The sequence below is a fragment of the Pantherophis guttatus genome, chromosome 1 (assembly GCF_059756535.1).
Source record: "Pantherophis guttatus breed Tessera chromosome 1, ASM5975653v1, whole genome shotgun sequence".
Taxonomy (NCBI): Eukaryota; Metazoa; Chordata; class Lepidosauria; order Squamata; family Colubridae; genus Pantherophis; species Pantherophis guttatus.
Window position 1 is genome coordinate 46144063 of NC_142063.1, and position 17569 is coordinate 46161631.

General features: G+C 40.4%; 1 protein-coding gene across 1 annotated transcript in view; it reads left to right on the forward strand.

Moving 5' to 3' along the window:
• The first annotated feature begins 3516 nt into the window (after positions 1 to 3516).
• TRIP11 (thyroid hormone receptor interactor 11) overlaps positions 3517 to 17569 on the forward strand; it is a 43140-nt gene continuing 29087 nt past the window's right edge. The window contains exons 1-7 of the mRNA XM_034418337.3: positions 3517 to 3753; positions 3874 to 4039; positions 9602 to 9678; positions 9827 to 9937; positions 12340 to 12615; positions 14965 to 15033; positions 15463 to 15628. Of these exons, the coding sequence (XP_034274228.2) occupies positions 3898 to 4039; positions 9602 to 9678; positions 9827 to 9937; positions 12340 to 12615; positions 14965 to 15033; positions 15463 to 15628 (841 nt within the window). The 5' untranslated portion in view covers positions 3517 to 3753; positions 3874 to 3897. The remainder of the gene's footprint in view (positions 3754 to 3873; positions 4040 to 9601; positions 9679 to 9826; positions 9938 to 12339; positions 12616 to 14964; positions 15034 to 15462; positions 15629 to 17569) is intronic.

Consider the following 17569-nt stretch of genomic DNA (forward strand, 5'->3'; position numbering starts at 1 on the left):
ACTTTGCCGTCTTTATCGCCACTAGGTAGGTCTTAATATGCGACCTTACCAGTGTTCGGTCAGATTCAGCGCGACTGGCCCTCCAACCGCTCTCTAGGCGTCTTTTCCGGCGTTTCATCTCCCTCAGCTCCTCGGTGAACCAAGGAGCCGCGAGGGATCGACAGCAGGTCAGAGGCCGCAAAGGCACGACTTGATCCAAGGCCCCACCAGCCGCCCGATCCCAGGCAGCTACCAGGTCCTCGGCCGAGTTGTGTGCCAGATCATCAGGAATTGGCCCAAGCTCCGTCTGGAACCTATCAGGATCCATCAGGCGCCTGGGGCAGACCCATCTAATTGGGACCGCCTCCCTGCGGCGGGGTGTAGCGGTACGAAGGTCCAGACAAAGGAGTGAGTGATCTGACCATGACAAGGGTTCCATGTCTATATCCCCTATAACAAGATCACTCAACCACTGGCCAGAGACAAAAATCAAGTCTAGAGTGTGTCCCCCCCCCGTGAGTGGGGCCATGAACTAACTGGGTCAGGTCCATGGCCGTCATGGAAGCCATGAACTCCCGAGCCATCCCAGACGTTTCACCAACGGATGGCAAGTTGAAATCACCCATGACCATAAGCCTGGGTGTATCAACTGCCACCGTGGCTATCACGTCGAGTAGCTCAGGCAGGGCTGCTGCCGCGCGGCAGGGAGCCAGGTACGCAAGCAGCAAGCCCATCTGAACCCCATGACCCCATCTCACGAAGAGGGACTCACATCCGGCAGTCTGAGGCAAAGTGGTCTCCCTTGGACCAAGACCTTCTTTAATAATAACCGCCACCCCCTCGCCCCTCCCCTGGGCTCTCGGCTGATGGAATGCTCTGAAACCTGGTGGGCACATCTCGACCAGAGGGACTCCTCCCTCCGGTCCCAACCAGGTCTCCGTAATACCAGCCAGGTCCGCTCCCCCCTCCTGGATAAGATCGTGAATGAGGGGGGCCTTATTTACCACAGACCTAGCGTTGCACAACATCAGCCGCAGGCCCAGGTCCTGAGTATCCAAGCCACCTAGTATCCGAGGGGAGCTTTGAGGGCCGGGGCGCGCAATTGCTCTCAAACAGCAAGTGCGCGTCCCCAACACATGATGTGGCCCCCTGCTCCCGCCATATCTGCCCCTCCCAACCACCGTGCTGATGGTATTTCCCTCATTGGGATAGCCCTCCGCCCCCTCCCCATTCCCTCGTCCAGTGTCCTCCAAACTGTTACCCCGTGCCGGGCTCGGCTCTGACCTTGGTGGATTACCCCCCCCCCATCCCCTTTGGTCGTCCTCCCGGTTCCCCTTAAAAAATTATTAAAAACCCTAATTAAAAAACCCCTTAATCCCCGCTTTGAAACATGCCACCTCTCAGGGCTCCAAAACCCGTCCTTAAGGTAGGCCTTTGATAACATGGAAGGCCATCGCCGCGAGAGGGGGGCATCTCGCAGCGCAAGCAGGTCTGCTGAGGTATAAGCCATACATAGATGAGAGGTAGAAAGTCTGGTCAGGAGTTTGATGAATAGTCTAAGGTATTGGAGCAAGATGGACCTCAGAGCCGGTGGGCTGGACTCCACTGCTCTCTCACTGCAGTGGGAGGAGTCCCGTGTCAGTTCATCAAAATTGGAGGTAAGGATCCAAGCCACCCTCTCACGGTGGCTAGCCCAGATGGAAAGGGCTTGGGAAAGTTAGATGGTCTATTCCTCCGTTGGTGAAAGGCAACAACTCCCTCAGCTCCCGCATGACAATTGCCCAAACACCCTCCAGCTTGGGGCACAAGATGGAAAAGGAGCCAAACCATAGAGGCATGATGATATTGAACCCGCGGGAGAGAAGATATTCAAAAGGGAGGAATAACATACAGCTGGATACAGTCTGGAGGCAGGGAGCCAAAGACCAAGTCAAAGGCATGGGGGGGGGAGAGGAGAGATCAATCGAGGCGACCAGATGACCAGGTTTTTTTTTGTTTTTTTTTTTACGATTTTTTTACTATTACGATTACCAATTGCTTGGTGTTTTTTTAAAAAAAATGGATTGCTTTTTATTGCAAGCCACCTAGAGTTGAGAGAGGAACCTTCATCAGGTTTCTGACCATATCTGGTTTGAATAATCAAATAGTAATGTTTCCCTTAAATTTGAACTTTTTGAACCTTGGCTGAATTATGCATTTTCATAATTTAAAAAAATGCAAATGGGGACTTCTAAGGAAGAAATGGCAAACTGAAGACTGACAACCATGGCAGAATGAAGAACTAACAAGTAGACTGTCTTCATAATTCCTCTTTGGACAAAGAGAAGTCCCAGAAGTGCTCCTTGTGAGGAGAACGTAAGACAGTACTCTCTAGTACTGTTTTGAGCTCTGGCAATGAGAGAATAGCCATCTCTCAAACCAAGTTGGTGCTTTCCAAATGACCCTGGGTTCACATGCTTGCTTTTCTAACCACTTTTAGAAATTGGTTGTTAACTAAGCTATTAGGAACCTTTGGAGCGACAAGTTCTACAGCACCAGATTTCTTACCAAAAGACATTTTAAATCCAAGTTTAAGGGCTTAATTATTTTTTAAAGAAAATTCTTTTGAAATAAACAGCAAAAGGTGATTAGCACTATGATTTTGGATTTGAAATAAGATTTTTTCAATTAATTATAAGACTCTTTCCTGTGAGAAAATTATTTTGTTTTGAAGTTTCTTGAAAAGAAACGTGATATGATTTGAATATTGGACACTAGAGGGAACCTGAAAAAAAGATTACAACTAAAAACACTTAAATTTGACTTACTAATAAAGAATGGAGCAAACTATTTTAACATTGGACCTACTGAAGGATATTTTTGAACAATGGACCCAGAAGTTAATATTAACAGTGTCTGCCTCTATAACTAGACTGTTTTAAAATGTGATGGAAGAGGAACAAATTTTATTGGACAAGACTGAAACTACAAAGTTCAAGGCTACAAAAACAATATAGAAAAAGATGCTACATTGGACAAACATGAGACTGACTGACATCTTAATAATTACCAGGGGTACACAAATAACAAACCAGTGACGTGGATAACTTTCCAATTGTTTTAGCAACCATTCAAAGTTTATAACGGCACTGAAAAAAGTGATTTACAACCGGTCTTCGCACTTATGACCGTCTAAAGATTTGGGAAACAGACTTAAGCAGTATTTTTTTTTTTAATCGTACTGGAACAGAATGAAAAGTACTCTTACTGTTCATATATACTGATGAAATCACAAAGGAGGGGCAGTCACAAATATTTCTGGATACCTCGTAATCCTGTGAAATATTTCATATCTGTCTACGGGGGCGGGGGGGGGGGGGAAGTCTAAGATCTATCCTCAAAGAATAGGCATTCAGTTGCATGTCGAGTTGGGAATTAGCCACGGGTAAAATGGATTTTCAAAAAGCGTCCTGCGCCACCCACATTTTTGGAAGGACTGGGGGGGGGGAGTGGGATAAAGCCAGGTGAAACTAAAGCTACCTTTCCGGTCTTCCTTAGGCTGAGAGCGCGCAACCTTCCCACCCTCCAGCGTCCCGTCGACCTTTGTTTCTTGAGACGCATCCCCCGAGCGCCAACAGGGCGCTCTACCCTGCCGTGCTCTATGATGAGCTGGAGGTGTCATGGCGGCCGTTGAGGTGGCAGCTCGGTCTGGAGGCCTTACAGCTGATTGAGAAACCCCGGTCGGGATCGCAGGCCGGTAGAAATCCTACGATAAGAGCTTTTTTAGACCACCCGGTAGCTTGCTGCTCTGCTTGAAGGGGCTAAACCGAGGGGCGCACCCGAACTTGGGTTGGGGAAAGCGGCGTCGGAGACCCCAGCTGATCGTTACTGTCGTGCTTTCTCTCTTTCCCCGAGGACTGTTGCTGAGCCTTGACTGGGATGTCGTCGTGGCTTGGGGGCCTCGGTGCGGGTTTCGGCCAGTCCCTGGTGGGACAGGTCGGAGGTAGCTTGTCGACACTGACCGGGCATATCTCCAGCTTCACCAAGGATATGCTGTTAGAAGGGACAGAAGAGGTGGGAGGTAAGAAAAGGCGGCGATGGGGATTGTGTGTGTGTGTGTGTGTGTGTGTGTGTGTGTGTATATATATATATATATGTGTGTGTGTGTGTGTGTGTATATATATATATTAGGGTTAGTGGCAAAGCCCCAGAAGGCCAGGATATGACAGGTTTTCGGACTGGGGACGGGGATTCTTCCCAAAAAAATTCTCCAACGAGGTTGTGGAGATATTCTCTGTAAATATTAACCTGTGTCCTCCAGGTGGGGAATGGAGGCATATGTTTCCCTCATGTGGGAAAAACAAGGAGGAGATCTTTTGGATTAGGTACTTCTGAAAGAGAGGAAGGCAGGTTTTTTTTTAACCTAGGAAGTTTTTTCTTTAATTCACCCTTTCTGTCTTCTGTCCCTTAAACCAATAACTCTGAATGTTTGTGAACAAACAAGCAAAAGAATAGCTCCCACCTGGTATACTACAAAGAACTTGGAACTGCAACTTCCATTATTTAATTAAAATATTTATATACTGTAGCCACTCGACTTATATCAAACTCTGGGTGTCTCCCGATCAATAATTAAAACAACATAATACATATATGAATTAAAACCATAAATCCTCTCATTCCCCTCATCATATCCCAGCAGTCGGTCTTAGGTACTTTAAGAAGGCTAGGAGGGTAGAGACTGCCATGGAAAAGGCGTACTTCCTAGACCCATAAGATGGCAATATTCAAGGGAAGGGACTAGGAACACCCTATCTGGTCTGGTAGGGAAATGGCAGTCCTGCAGATAACCTGAACTTGTGCCATATAAGCTTTTAAATCTGGAATGAAACTGGGAGTCATTTCAGCTCACAACAGAGGGCTCATATCGGTAAACCTATGGACACTGATCACTCCTCACACCACCATTTTCTAGACCAGGTGTAGCTTTTGGGTAGTCTTCAAGTGCAGCCACATGTACAGGGTGTTGTAGTAATCCATATGGGAAGTGGCCAAGGCCTCACAGTCCAGGAAAGGATGCAGTTGGCATACCAGATGAATCTGTACAAAGACAACCTTCCCATACATACACACACGGTTGCCACCTGCTCCTTGAGCAGAATGTTGGGTTTAGAAGGGCCCCCAAATTGCGTACCCATTCAATGCCACCCCATCCAGAGTCAGTGATGAAATATCATCTGGACCTGGGAGGCCAAAAACCCAGAGCCATTCTGTCTTGCCAGGGTTGAGCTAAGGCCAGTTCCTTCCCATCCAGACCCATATAGCCTGCAGGCACTCGACCAGCACCTACATGCTGACTGGAAATTCTGAAAATTACTGCCCTAATTTATCTGAAAATGTCAGATTAGGGCAGGCTACCTTTAAAAAAAACATGGATACAGAGCTCAAGGATCATAGAATCTTGAGAAGCTTGTTTTAAAAAAAGTCTTGGGTGCTTGCACTATAAATGGATGGCTTTCTTTTTGTAAGATATTTTATTCTCTTATTTTAGGATCCAAAGAAGAGGCTATAGGTATATGAGATGGTAAATTATCCCAAAGTAGTTTCTTGAAACTATTTTTTTTTAATAACATTCGTATTAAAGATTTTTATAGTTCATGTACTAAAACATTCATTTGATCTGAACTAAGGAATAAATAGTGCAGCTGATCAAAATATTTAAGATGTCTTCAGGCTCGTCCTTTAAATCCTTATTATGAATAATTCTGTTACAATAAGCATGTCTTATGAGAGGAAGGTTTGCAACATTATAATATAGAGTAAGAAGACAGTACTGGACAAAACATGAGAAATGTATCAAAAGGCTCTTTAGATTGTAATTTTCCATAAATTATGTCACAAAGTAGTTTTAGAGAACTACTAACAGTGTGTAATAATTTTGATTCAAATATACAGAGAGTTGCTTGAATAAAGAGATGTACAGATTTAAATTAAACCTGTGGTGGATGAGTTTCTAGGAGATAATTTAATTGCTAATGATGCAAAGATAGAAGCAATGCACTGTCTTCATTTAGAAGTGATAGCAAGCTGTATAACAACAGATGGGATAGAAGAGAGAGAAAGTGCCAAAGTCCAAGACCCGTATTATAAATATTATTACGGTATTACATTCATACAAGACAACAGCATTCCATAATTTCTGTACAGATTAGTGTTTTCTTCCATATGGATTACTTTCTTTTAAGAAAAGCTGCTAATTAATATACATAGTATACAGGTTATAGAATAGATTCTATTCTCTATTTTAGGATCCAAAGAAAAGGTCATAGGTATACAAGGTAGTAAATTATCGCAAAGTAATTTCTTGAAACTAAAAAAATAATAGGTTCTTCCTGTACCTCATTATTTGTATAGTACTCATTCTTTTCTTGCATGGAAGTGGCCTTTCCAACAATCATGTATTAATAAAGTCACCTCTAAAGTATCATAATTTGATGTAGAAGTTCTTTATTTTCTGAAGAAATTAAGTTGGTTGGGAGGGCTTATATAGCTTTCAGTCTTACCAGTTTTGGGTTTATTTTTATAATTGTCCCTGTAGGCAGATGTTGTTTTTCTATACTCTGAGTGTCACAAATATGATGTCGAACAAGAAAAACAGTCTGGATAGATTTGTAAACCAAAGAAGCAGACCAGATGATTGGCATTATAGTTCCAGATTTGAAATTAATCTGGCAGATTGGGTAGAAAGGACCTCAGTAGCTAAATTGATGATTAATTGATGGATTATGTGTCCTTAAGTTTGTTTCCACTCTTTGCAAACATATAGATAGACTTTCTTCAGGATGGTCATGTCTTTAGTCTGGCCTTTTTAAGTTTTTCAGTGGTGTATTCATTGCTATTGTAATTATCCTTCTTATTGCTGGTTATTCTTTTAGCCTCTTTCTTTCTTCTTTTCCCAATGTTATGGACTTATCGGGATGTGGGTCTTTGCATAATGCATCCAAATTCTTACAGCTTGAACTTGGTCATTTAAACCTGAATTCTGATTTATTCCCTGATCCATGTGTTTGTTTTCATTGTTATTTGTTTTTTTCCAACACCAAAGTTCAGTGTTCTTTCTATTTTGCTTCTTCTAAGGTCCATCTTTCACATCCATGGAATATCACAGGAAAAGCCATTGTTTGCATGATTCTAATCTTTATAGATAATGACATGTTATAGCATCTAATTATCTTTTTCAAAGTTTATTTGGAAAATATAATCATATGCTATACATTTCATTTATACCCTGCTAAGTGCTAGCTTATAGTGTATTCCTTGACTGATGGTTCCTTTACTGTAGAGAGCTGATCCTAAAACAGAAAATATCCACTATTTCTGTGTCTTTGTTGTCAGTTCTAAAGCTGTTTACTGAACCTATTGACATTACTTTGGTCTTGTTATTTAATCACAGTCCTATTTTTTCACTATTTTATTACTGGATCTGCAAATAATTTGCATGTTAATAATAATAATAATTAAACTTGTATGCCACCCAACTCTCAATAACTGGTTGGCTTTGCAATTATCTAAATGTTAACCTCATGGAGCAGATTATTCTTCAGTTTTAAAACTATGCTCATTTTTTCCAATTCATCTCCCTTCAATATACATTATACAGGTAGTCCACACCATATGACCAATATTGGGGCCAGAATATTTGTTGTTAAGCAGGGCGGTCATTAAGTCAGGCATCACATGATTGCATCTGATTTTATAAACATTTTTGCCATGGTCACTAAGCAAGGCATCACATGACTGTGACTTACAACCTCCTGGCAACTTCCTTGTTGACTTTTCTTGTCAGAAACCAGCTGGGAAGGTTGTAAATGGTGATCATGTGACCCTGGGACACTGCAAGCATCATAAATACCTGCTGGTTGTTAAGCATCCAAATTACGTTCAGGTGACCACTACAATGCTGTAATGATCTTAAGTGCAAGGATTGGTCATAAATCACCTTTTTTAGTGTTGTTGTAACTTGAACAGTCACTAATTGAATGGTCCTAAGACAAGGACTACCTGTATTCAGAATATAGCTTGAATAAATAAGGAGAGAGTATACAGTCTTTCTTATTACTTTACCACTTTACCAAACTAGAGCCAGTCTGTTTTGCCATGTTCTATTTGGCTTGTGGCTATCTATCCTGCACATAGATTTGGCATGAAGACAGTATAATATTCTGGAATTTCTTAAGAACATTCCCAGAGCTGATGCAACTCAAAGCCTTTGTGTAGTAAGTGAAGTATATTTTGACTACTTTGGAGGATTTTTGGCTTTCTCATTTATCCAGCATGCCTTGACAATAATGTATCTTCTTCCTCAGTCTTTTCTAAAGCCAGCTTGAATGTCTAATATTTCCCTTTACATAGATGATTCAAATCTACATTGGATGAGCCTGTGAAATTATGGATATTATGCAATAGTTTGTACAGTCTGTTGGATCTCAGTTCTTTGCTATTGTATGTAACCTGGTCTCTTCCAATTTTTGGCCACTGTGGTTTTGCCAGCTGAAAGCCCAATTTGCACTAGTCCAGATAAACACTATCCAGATGCACCTGAAGTTGTGAAGCTGCTAAATTCTTGGTTGCTTTTGTGAAATGGGATGCTTGAAACTGACTTACACGGTAATTGCTCAATCTTCTGATGCAAGGAAATGTTTCTTCAAGAGTAGACTTATAACTTGTTTTTTAAAAACAGGATGGAATATACTTCACCTCATCTAAAGGAGATATTAATTATTTTTGGGGTTCAGTCTTCCCTGACTGATTTAGTCATTCAATCATACAGTTAGAAGGGGCCATTTAGGCTATTGAGTCTTAACATCTGTTCAGTGCAGGAATACCAGATGGATTGCAGTCTAGCCTTCTGTTGAATAGAAGGAGCAAAAGGAACAGGAATTTGTGAAAGAGGAGCCTGGCACTTTGTTGAGTATCTAGTTCCACTGTCACACTGTTCTTACTGTTAGGCTGTTATTTTGTAATATATAGTAAAGTTTCTGTGTTGGAACTTTGGAATGAGAAAGAACAATTCTTGACCTTATGTATGACATCTTTGGGATTTGAACAGTGCTATTTGTATCCCCCATTTGGATATATTTTTCTAGATTAAATTTGCTCATCTCTTTTAATATCTTTTCATAGAACTTAGTTTCTAGTCCCCTAATCGTTCTTATTGATTGGTCTGAATCTATTATCATTTTTTCTGATTTCTGTTCAAAGAGTGCAGGACTCAAGGGTGGGAATCTGATTAAAGAAAGATACAGTTGAATAACTACTTATTGTGAATTCCACAATTATATTTGTTTTGGTGCATTTGCATTTGCATTTTTGGAGCCACATCCCACTGTTGGCTTAATGTTGAAATCTAAAGGCAGATCTGATCAACGTTATCTGCAAAAGATATTAAAAATCATTCAAAGTGAGGCACTTTCATCTCCCTAGAATTAAATAGAAATCCCATGTTTGGTACTTGTGTTGCTGTAATGTATGTATGAATATACATACGTATGTACGTATGTACATATGTGTGTGTGTGAGAGAGAGAGAGAAACAGAGAGAGAATATAGTATCTTCATCTTCTTTCCTTTCCTGTTCTTTTCAGGTGCTGCAGTTGATTTTCCGGTATCTGACAATAGTCTGAGAGATGTAGAAAGCTTTCATTCCACACTGAGATCAGAGGTAGGATGCTATTTCTGAAAAACAAATAGAAGCAAATAGGAAAAAATACATTTTTGTTCTTGTGTTTGGGAGTCAGACCTAGTATGTACTCTGGGTTAAATTAATTTTAGGCTCTTGTTTATTAATGTTTCAATGCATTTTTCTCTAGAACGACAGGTTGAAAAAGTTTTGTAATGACCTTGAAGAAAAGAACGAAGTAGCAGAGCTTCAGATAAAGCAAAAATCTATAGATTACCGTAATCAGCTACAGCAGAAAGAGGTAAATAATGGCTCAAACTAATTGAACAACATTTAATTTGTAACTTTATGTACTTAATAGGATGGCGACCTATTTTGTAAAGACAGGCGTGCAACATGGCTGTTTGTTTTAGATGTGTGTTATGTGGCATCAAACCTTTTGACAAGTCATACTTTATCTTGAATCGTTAAGAATTGGCATAACAAGATATTCTTTATATTGCTCTACTTATGTTTAAGGAAGCTTATGGTTCATTTGTAATAGATTTTTTTTTTTTTGAAACAGGAATAGCTACTGTTCTTTATGAAGTCTGGAATTAGTTTAGGGAGATTGCTGAAATTTCTCTGGATATTGAACCCTAGAAATATGGTATATAGATACGTAGAAATCAGTACAACATAGAATATGTTCAACAACATAAAGATGTAATTAAGATCAGTCTGTGCTGCTTCGCTATGCATAAGAGTATGAGTCTGTTTTATCCTGTGAAGGATATTGTATTGGAGAGATTTTTGCAGAATTCCTTGGATCACAGGAAGAACAAATCATTCAGTAGCTGGTAAAGTAAAACCAGACTGCTTAATAAAGCTAGAGCTTAAATATTGTGAATATATAATGTGAAGGCAAGAGTCACTAGAGAAGACCATGGTGATTGAAAAAATAGATGACAATAAAAAAGAGGCCAGTAGAAGACAAGTTGCTGCTACATAGCCTTGATCAAATGATATCCATTCTATCTTGAAAAGTTCAAAGTGTTTGAATTATTAAACAGGTATTTTGTCCATGTTTGTTTTAAATACCAACAGTTTGGATATGCTATTATACTAAATTCCCATAAGTATGCATTTTACACTCAGCACTTGAGTTAGTAAAATTTTTAAAACATACATTTATTACATTAAAAAATAATTTTCCTTCTCTGACAAATCATTACATGTAATTTAAGTTTCCTTATGTCAAAGGAACATAAATGCTTTTACCATTGTTCGAAAGGTATGAATGGGAACAGATACTGTATGTTCCAGGCTGTGGGGATTTCCACCGCCCATCGCCGCTGTCACCACCCATCACCACTGCCTATCACCGCCTCCACGTGCCCCATTTTTGGCCTCCTCGCATCCCGTTTTCAGCCGCCGCACACCCCATTTTCGGCCCATTCTAGGTGGCAGGGATAGGCGGTGGCAATCCCTACCACCTGGAACAGGCCAAAAACGGAACGTGTGGAGGTCGAAAATGGAGCACGTGGAGGCGGCGATGGCAGCGATGGGCGGTGGTGATCCCCACAGCCTGAAACAGCTGATAGGCAGAATTCCAGAATTCAACCACCAATCAGCTGCTCATGCTAAATCAGGCTGTGCTGAAGCTGACCAGGCTGTTTACTGCAAGGAAGCAAATTGCTGGGAGGCAGAGGCAGATTTTTTCCCCCTTGTTTTCCTCCCCAAAAGCTAGGTGTGTCTTATAGTCCGGAGCAATTTATAGTCCGAAAAATACGGTAATTAATTTTATGGAGGGGTTATTATTGGATTCTGATAAAAAATAATCACTTAAGTGGTACTATTCAGCAGCCTTGCCTTGATCTTATTCATATAAGATTGCTGTAAGTTTGCTGGAACTGGGTATGTCTAGTCTGATGAAAAGAAGGTCTGGGGATGACATGATAGCAGTCTTCCAATATCTCAGGGGCTGCCACAAAGAAGAGGCAGTCAAGCTATTCTCCAAAGCACCTGAGGGCAGGACAAGAAGAAATGGGTGGAAACTAATTAAGGAGAGAAGCAACCTCGTTGTCAGCGTTCCAGCATTCCAGAAAGCCCCAACTCCAGTTAAAAACTTTTAATATGGCTTCCAAAGCTGCCTAGAACTAAGGAGAAATTTCATGACAGTTAGAACAATTAATCAGTGGAACAACTTGCCTCCAGAAGTTGTGAATGCTCCAATATTCTTAAGTTTTTAAGAAGAGTTTGGATAACCATTTTTCTGAAGTGGTGAAGGGTTTCCTGCCTAAGCAGAGGGTTGGACTAGAAGACCTACAAGGCCCCTTCCAACACTGTTATTCTATTCTATTATGAACAAGATAAGCTAAAGTGGGCTTGGTTAGTTTTCAGATGGGAGATAACCAATCCTATCTTGGGAAGCCAGAAATAAAAGTCTCAAGAGTGTAGTGACTAACACTGCTATGTTGTTGGCAAAAAATGATGAGGACATGTTCATGCAATTGAAAGAAGTTGGGCTTAATTTAAGGGATTCTTCTTAATACAATGAAACAAGAGAAAAAGGTACAATTAATGAAATACCTTAATGAAATAAGGATAATTTTAGTAGCTGTTAGCTAAATTAAACAATCTTTAAAAGAAATTAAAATTAAAAGTTGCAGTTAATGTTGGATTGAACATTTTCTTTACTGAAATGTACATGTCTTGATCTAGGTGGAAATCAGCCATCTTAAAGCCAGGCAGAATGCTTTACAGGAGCAACTACAGAAAATGCAGTCAGCTGCTCAGTCATCAGAGTTAAAACCAATTGTTTCTCCATCAGCCACTACATCAGCTTCTTTTGTTCCTGTTAGACATCATTCTTCTGATTTTCATAGAGATGATATGGATTTTGGAGATGTGATCTGGTCTCAACAAGAAATAAACAGACAGTCCAGTGAAATTTCTAGGCTCGAATCTGAAGTTGAGCACTGGAAACAGATTGCACAGGTGTGTCTCTTTTTTGAATAACGTAATATAGATTACATATATTGGGTGTAAAACTCAAGGCTCGGCGGCCGGATCCAGACCGCAATGAGGCCAGATCCGGCCCACATGGCCATCCTGGAAACTATAAGGGTCCGGCCCATGTCACTTCAGCCTGGCCCACGCCATCCTGGCACATGTGCACACAGGCCCAGTTCTGCATCGCCACGTGCAGGGCAACAAAAGTAGTCTATGGGACTATGATTAAAAAAATAGTTCAGACCTTCCAACCTCGCGAGATGATCTCTTTTTTTTCCCATGAGAAGTTGGAAGGTCTGAACTATTTTTTTTTTACCGTTGTAAAAAAACAGGCTACTTTAATTGCCCTGCACGTGGCAACAGAGAACGAAGCTGGAAAGCAGGTTAGTGAAGGGATGTGGCTGCCCTGGAAGGGGGCGGGGGGGGGTTTGAGGGTTTGGTATGGGTGGCCTGGCTGAAGGGCCCTCAGGTAAACCGGGGCGATGCAGCTCTACACACCCCAACGCCTCGCTTCGTTCTTCATTCTTGCTCGCTGACATAACCTAGCAGGAGGCTGAGCAATGCAGTGGTATGACGGCCACAAAGCGAGGCGGTGGGGGGTAGAGGACTAAGCAAGGGGGCGCGGAGCAGTCTGGCACTGAAGCACTACAACTCCTGCTGCAGGGAGACAGAGAGAGAGGGAGGAGGGCTCTCCAAACTCTGTGTGTGTGGATGAGAGAGAGAAAGAAAGAGGGAGAGAGAGAGCGATCCCTACTTCAGCCAGGGCACTCATGCTGTTGGCAACGGCGGGGGCAGCAGGAGCCACCTGAGCAGCTATGATCCCCCCCCTCCCCAAACAGCCAACCTCGCCTGACCTGCTTCCTGAGTCTTGCCGTTCTTCTCCTCATCCTCCCCACTCAAGTGGCGGTGGGCTCTGCGAGACAGCAGGACCCCTCATTTCTTCCCCGGAGTGGCAAACTCTGGCTTCAGTCAGGGCATTCAAGTTGCTAGCAGCGGTGGCAGCCACCTAAGCAGCCATTATTCCCACCTCCCCAACCAGCCAGCCCTGCCTGACCTGCTTCCTGGGTCTTGCCGTTCTTCTCCTCGTCCTCCCCACTCAAGTGGCGGCGGGCTCTGCGGGACAGCAGGGTCCTTCATTTCTTCCCCGGAGTGGTGAACTCTGGCTTCAGTCGGGGCATTCAAGTTGCTAGCGGCAGTGGCAGCCACCTAAGCAGACATGATTCCGCCTCCCCAACCAGCCAGCCCCACCTGACCTGCTCCCTGCCTTTTCCCTTTAAATGGCAGTATGACTCAGTAAGAGATGTATTATTAATTATCTCATTTTTAAATTCAATATTAATGGAACTTGCCTGAGTGGCACAAGAGTTGTTTATTTCCAGTGACAGTGTTCTGTGTAACATTTGATTCAGAGTCCATAATCTCTGCAGGTTTGTAGTGTAATTGTTCATTACATATTTTTTATTTGTGGCAATGAATAAAAAATATACAGGTAGTCCTCGACTTACAACAGTTGATTTAGTGACCATTTGAAGTTACAATGATACTGAAAAAAAATGACATGACCATTTTTCACACTTATGACAGTAGCAGCATTCACATGGTCACATGATTTACATTCAGCTGCTTGACAACTGACTCACATTTATGACGGTTGCAGTGTCCCAGAGTCATACGATCCCCTTCTGGAAAACTTGGTTCACTTAACAATTGTATTACTAATTTAAGAACTGCAGTGATTCACTTAACAAATGTGGTGAGAAAAGTCGTTATAGGGGGCAAAACTCACTGAACAAATTTCATACTTAGTGACATAAATTTTGGGCTCAATTGTGGTTGTAAGCTGAGGACTACCTGTACCAACATTGATAACTATGTTGCAGCTTTTTTTCCCTAACATCAGGAATTCTGAATAGTTAGCTGCATATATTTCTCTAACAGTTTCATTTTCCAGTATAAACATGAATCATAAGTTTACATTGGGAATGCATTGCTTCAGTATGTTTAATGGGGCAGGGTGGGAAGAAAAGGCAAATTGTAAACTGCTGCACATTGAGCTGAGCTTTAGCTTATGAAGCTCCTAAATTATTGACTGAAGCTAACATAGATGCAATTTGTGTAACACAAAACACATGTTTAATCCTTGTGGTGGGTCCTGGTATTCTGTTCACTAGGCCACACTCATTGTATAGCTTGAAACTTTTGATTTATTAAACACTGTTCAAGAATAATTTTCTTAAGATCCTGCCATGTTGCTGCTGCACACCATTTTTTAAATTTATTAAGCCTAAACCACTTTCAGCATTTTAAATCTTTTTTCTCCACCATCTCATTTAGTTTTCTAAGCCTCAAGGAGAAAATAATACAGATCAAAATGAAATCTGCAAGCTACAAAATATTATCAAGGTAAAACAAAACAAAACACCACCTCTTTTCCTAAGTGAGATCGCTCCTTATAGTTAGTATAGATTTGGGATAATCCTCTAATGCACAGACATTTATGAATGCTTTTTGAAGTTATTTTGAATAAAACACTTGAATATGAATATAAATATACATCTTGAAATACTTAGAAATAAAGCGACTATTTGCATTGTATCTTTTGAGGGCTCCTTAATAAAAAAACAAGGTATAACCTCAGAATCATTCATGAACATTTTTTTCTAAAAGTTCCATGTTTTCCTTTATAGGTGAGTCAGTCTTCAGATATTTTGCATTGTTAGTGAATAAAGTACCCCAGAATGCACTTTAAACTTTAAATTTAAAATTAAAAACCATAATTAACTTTACACTGTCAAGTCATGAACTTTGCTTTTCATTAATTTCACATTTTAGGAACTGAAACAGAAGTTGAGCCAAGAAATAGATGAGCACCAGCATGAACTTTCAGTATTGCAAGATGCACACCATCAGAAATTAGCAGAGATAAGCCGACGTCATAGAGAAGAACTAAGTGAATATGAGGAACGAATAGAAGAATTGGAGGATCAATTACAGAAAGGTTTTGTTTGTTCTTAAGAGTTCCAAAAGGATTTTTAAAAAGTTGTTACCATATTAAGCACGTAAAAAGAGTACCACATTTCAAATATAATATATTCCAAGCAGTACTTTATATAATTTACAAATTCTGGATTGCTGAGTACCCATTATGGATAATATGATACTTTGTAGGCATAACCCTTCTAGCTTACCAGTACAATACTTTTAAAAAAAACTGTAACTATAAAATTTGTGAAACAGGAAACATTAGCTATAATTAGTGAAATGGTATGGCCAGTTAAAATCCTTGGATATATAAAAACTGTATGCCTACTCTTTTTTTTAAGTTTTTTATTTTTTAGATAAACATTTAATACATCAGTTTTCTCTTCCCTGTGACATCTCGGTGTTATCTTCCAAAGTTCTTTCTTTTTCTGTATAGTTGTCATTACTTCTATCTTGATCCTTATCAAGTCCACAATATCAATTCATCACTAACATAATATTCAACTCATCACATATTTTACATACTTATATAATTAATCATTTATATCTCTTCTCCAACCAAGGATAAAAATCATTCCATATTTTAAAATATTCTGAGTCTTCTCTATCTTTAATCATCAAAGTTAATCTATTCATTTCTGCACAATCTAAGATTTTTTTTATTACTTCTTCTTCCAAAGGTATTTTCTCTGCTTTCCAATTTTGTGCATAGACAATCCTTGCAGCTGTTATTACATGTATTATCAGATAAACTTTTTCCTTGCTAATTTTTTCAGGTAGGATACCCAGTAGGAACAGCTCTGGTTTAAATTCAATACGTTGATGTATCATTTCCTCCAGCCAAGTCTTAAATTTAATCCAATAGTTTTTAGCTTCTGGACATGTCCACCACATATGATAATATGATCCTGGTAGTTGATGACACTTCCAACGTTTAGCTGATTTTTCTTTAAACATTTTTGCTAATTTCTCAGGTGGCATATGCCATCTATAAAACATTTTATATTGATTTTCCTTATTTGCAGTGGACACTGTTAATTTATAATTCCTTTCCCATAGTTGTTGCCATTTTTCCAAATCAATTGAATATCCAAAGTTTCTTCTTCAAGCTATCATTGTTTCTTTTACTTGCTCCTCCTTTAATTCAATACTAAGCAAAAAATTATAATTGTTTTTCTTGAATTATCATCTGTTCCCATGAGTGTCCTATCCAACTCAATCTTTTCCATATAAAAACCATATAATTTAGCATCCTTCTCATATCTTGTTTGTATCTGCATATACATATACCAGTCTGTCTCAATCCCCTGTCCTTGTTCCTGTTTCCCTTTCAATTCTCCCTCATCTGTTAGTAAGTCTTTCTATCTAACAATATTGCCGAAATTAAAAACATTTGGGTGTATCCTACTCCTGAAACTGGAAATACTGTATTTCCAATGCTAGAAATATTTTTGCAGGTGGGATTATTTCAGAGACTTGATGCTACCGTACGAACATTTGCAGCAAACAAAGATTTTGTCAAGATGATGAAATGTCCATTATAATCAGTGGTGGGTTGCTACTGGTTCTCCGCGATTCGGGCAAGCCGGTAGCGGAGATGGTGAGGTGAGAATGAACCGGTTCACTCCGACCATCAGTTGGGCCCTCCCGCCCGCCCCTGCACTATATCTACCTATATTCGTTCGTTTTTAGCCCAGCTGATAGGCGCCGCAGAGCAGATTGCCATGCCTCAGCTGTTCTGAAATTCAAAGTGTGTGCACGAAGCGAACCGGTGGTAACCCCAGTTGAAGCCCACCACTGATTATAATGTTATGATACAAGCTTTGACTGTTAGGAACCAAAGTGCAACATTGTGACACAAATACTAAAAATAGCATCAGTAAGAAAGTTCCTTAAACCCTAAACCTTGATTCTTTGATTCTGTTTGGCTGACTGCAGCCACTAATTTCTCCCTATT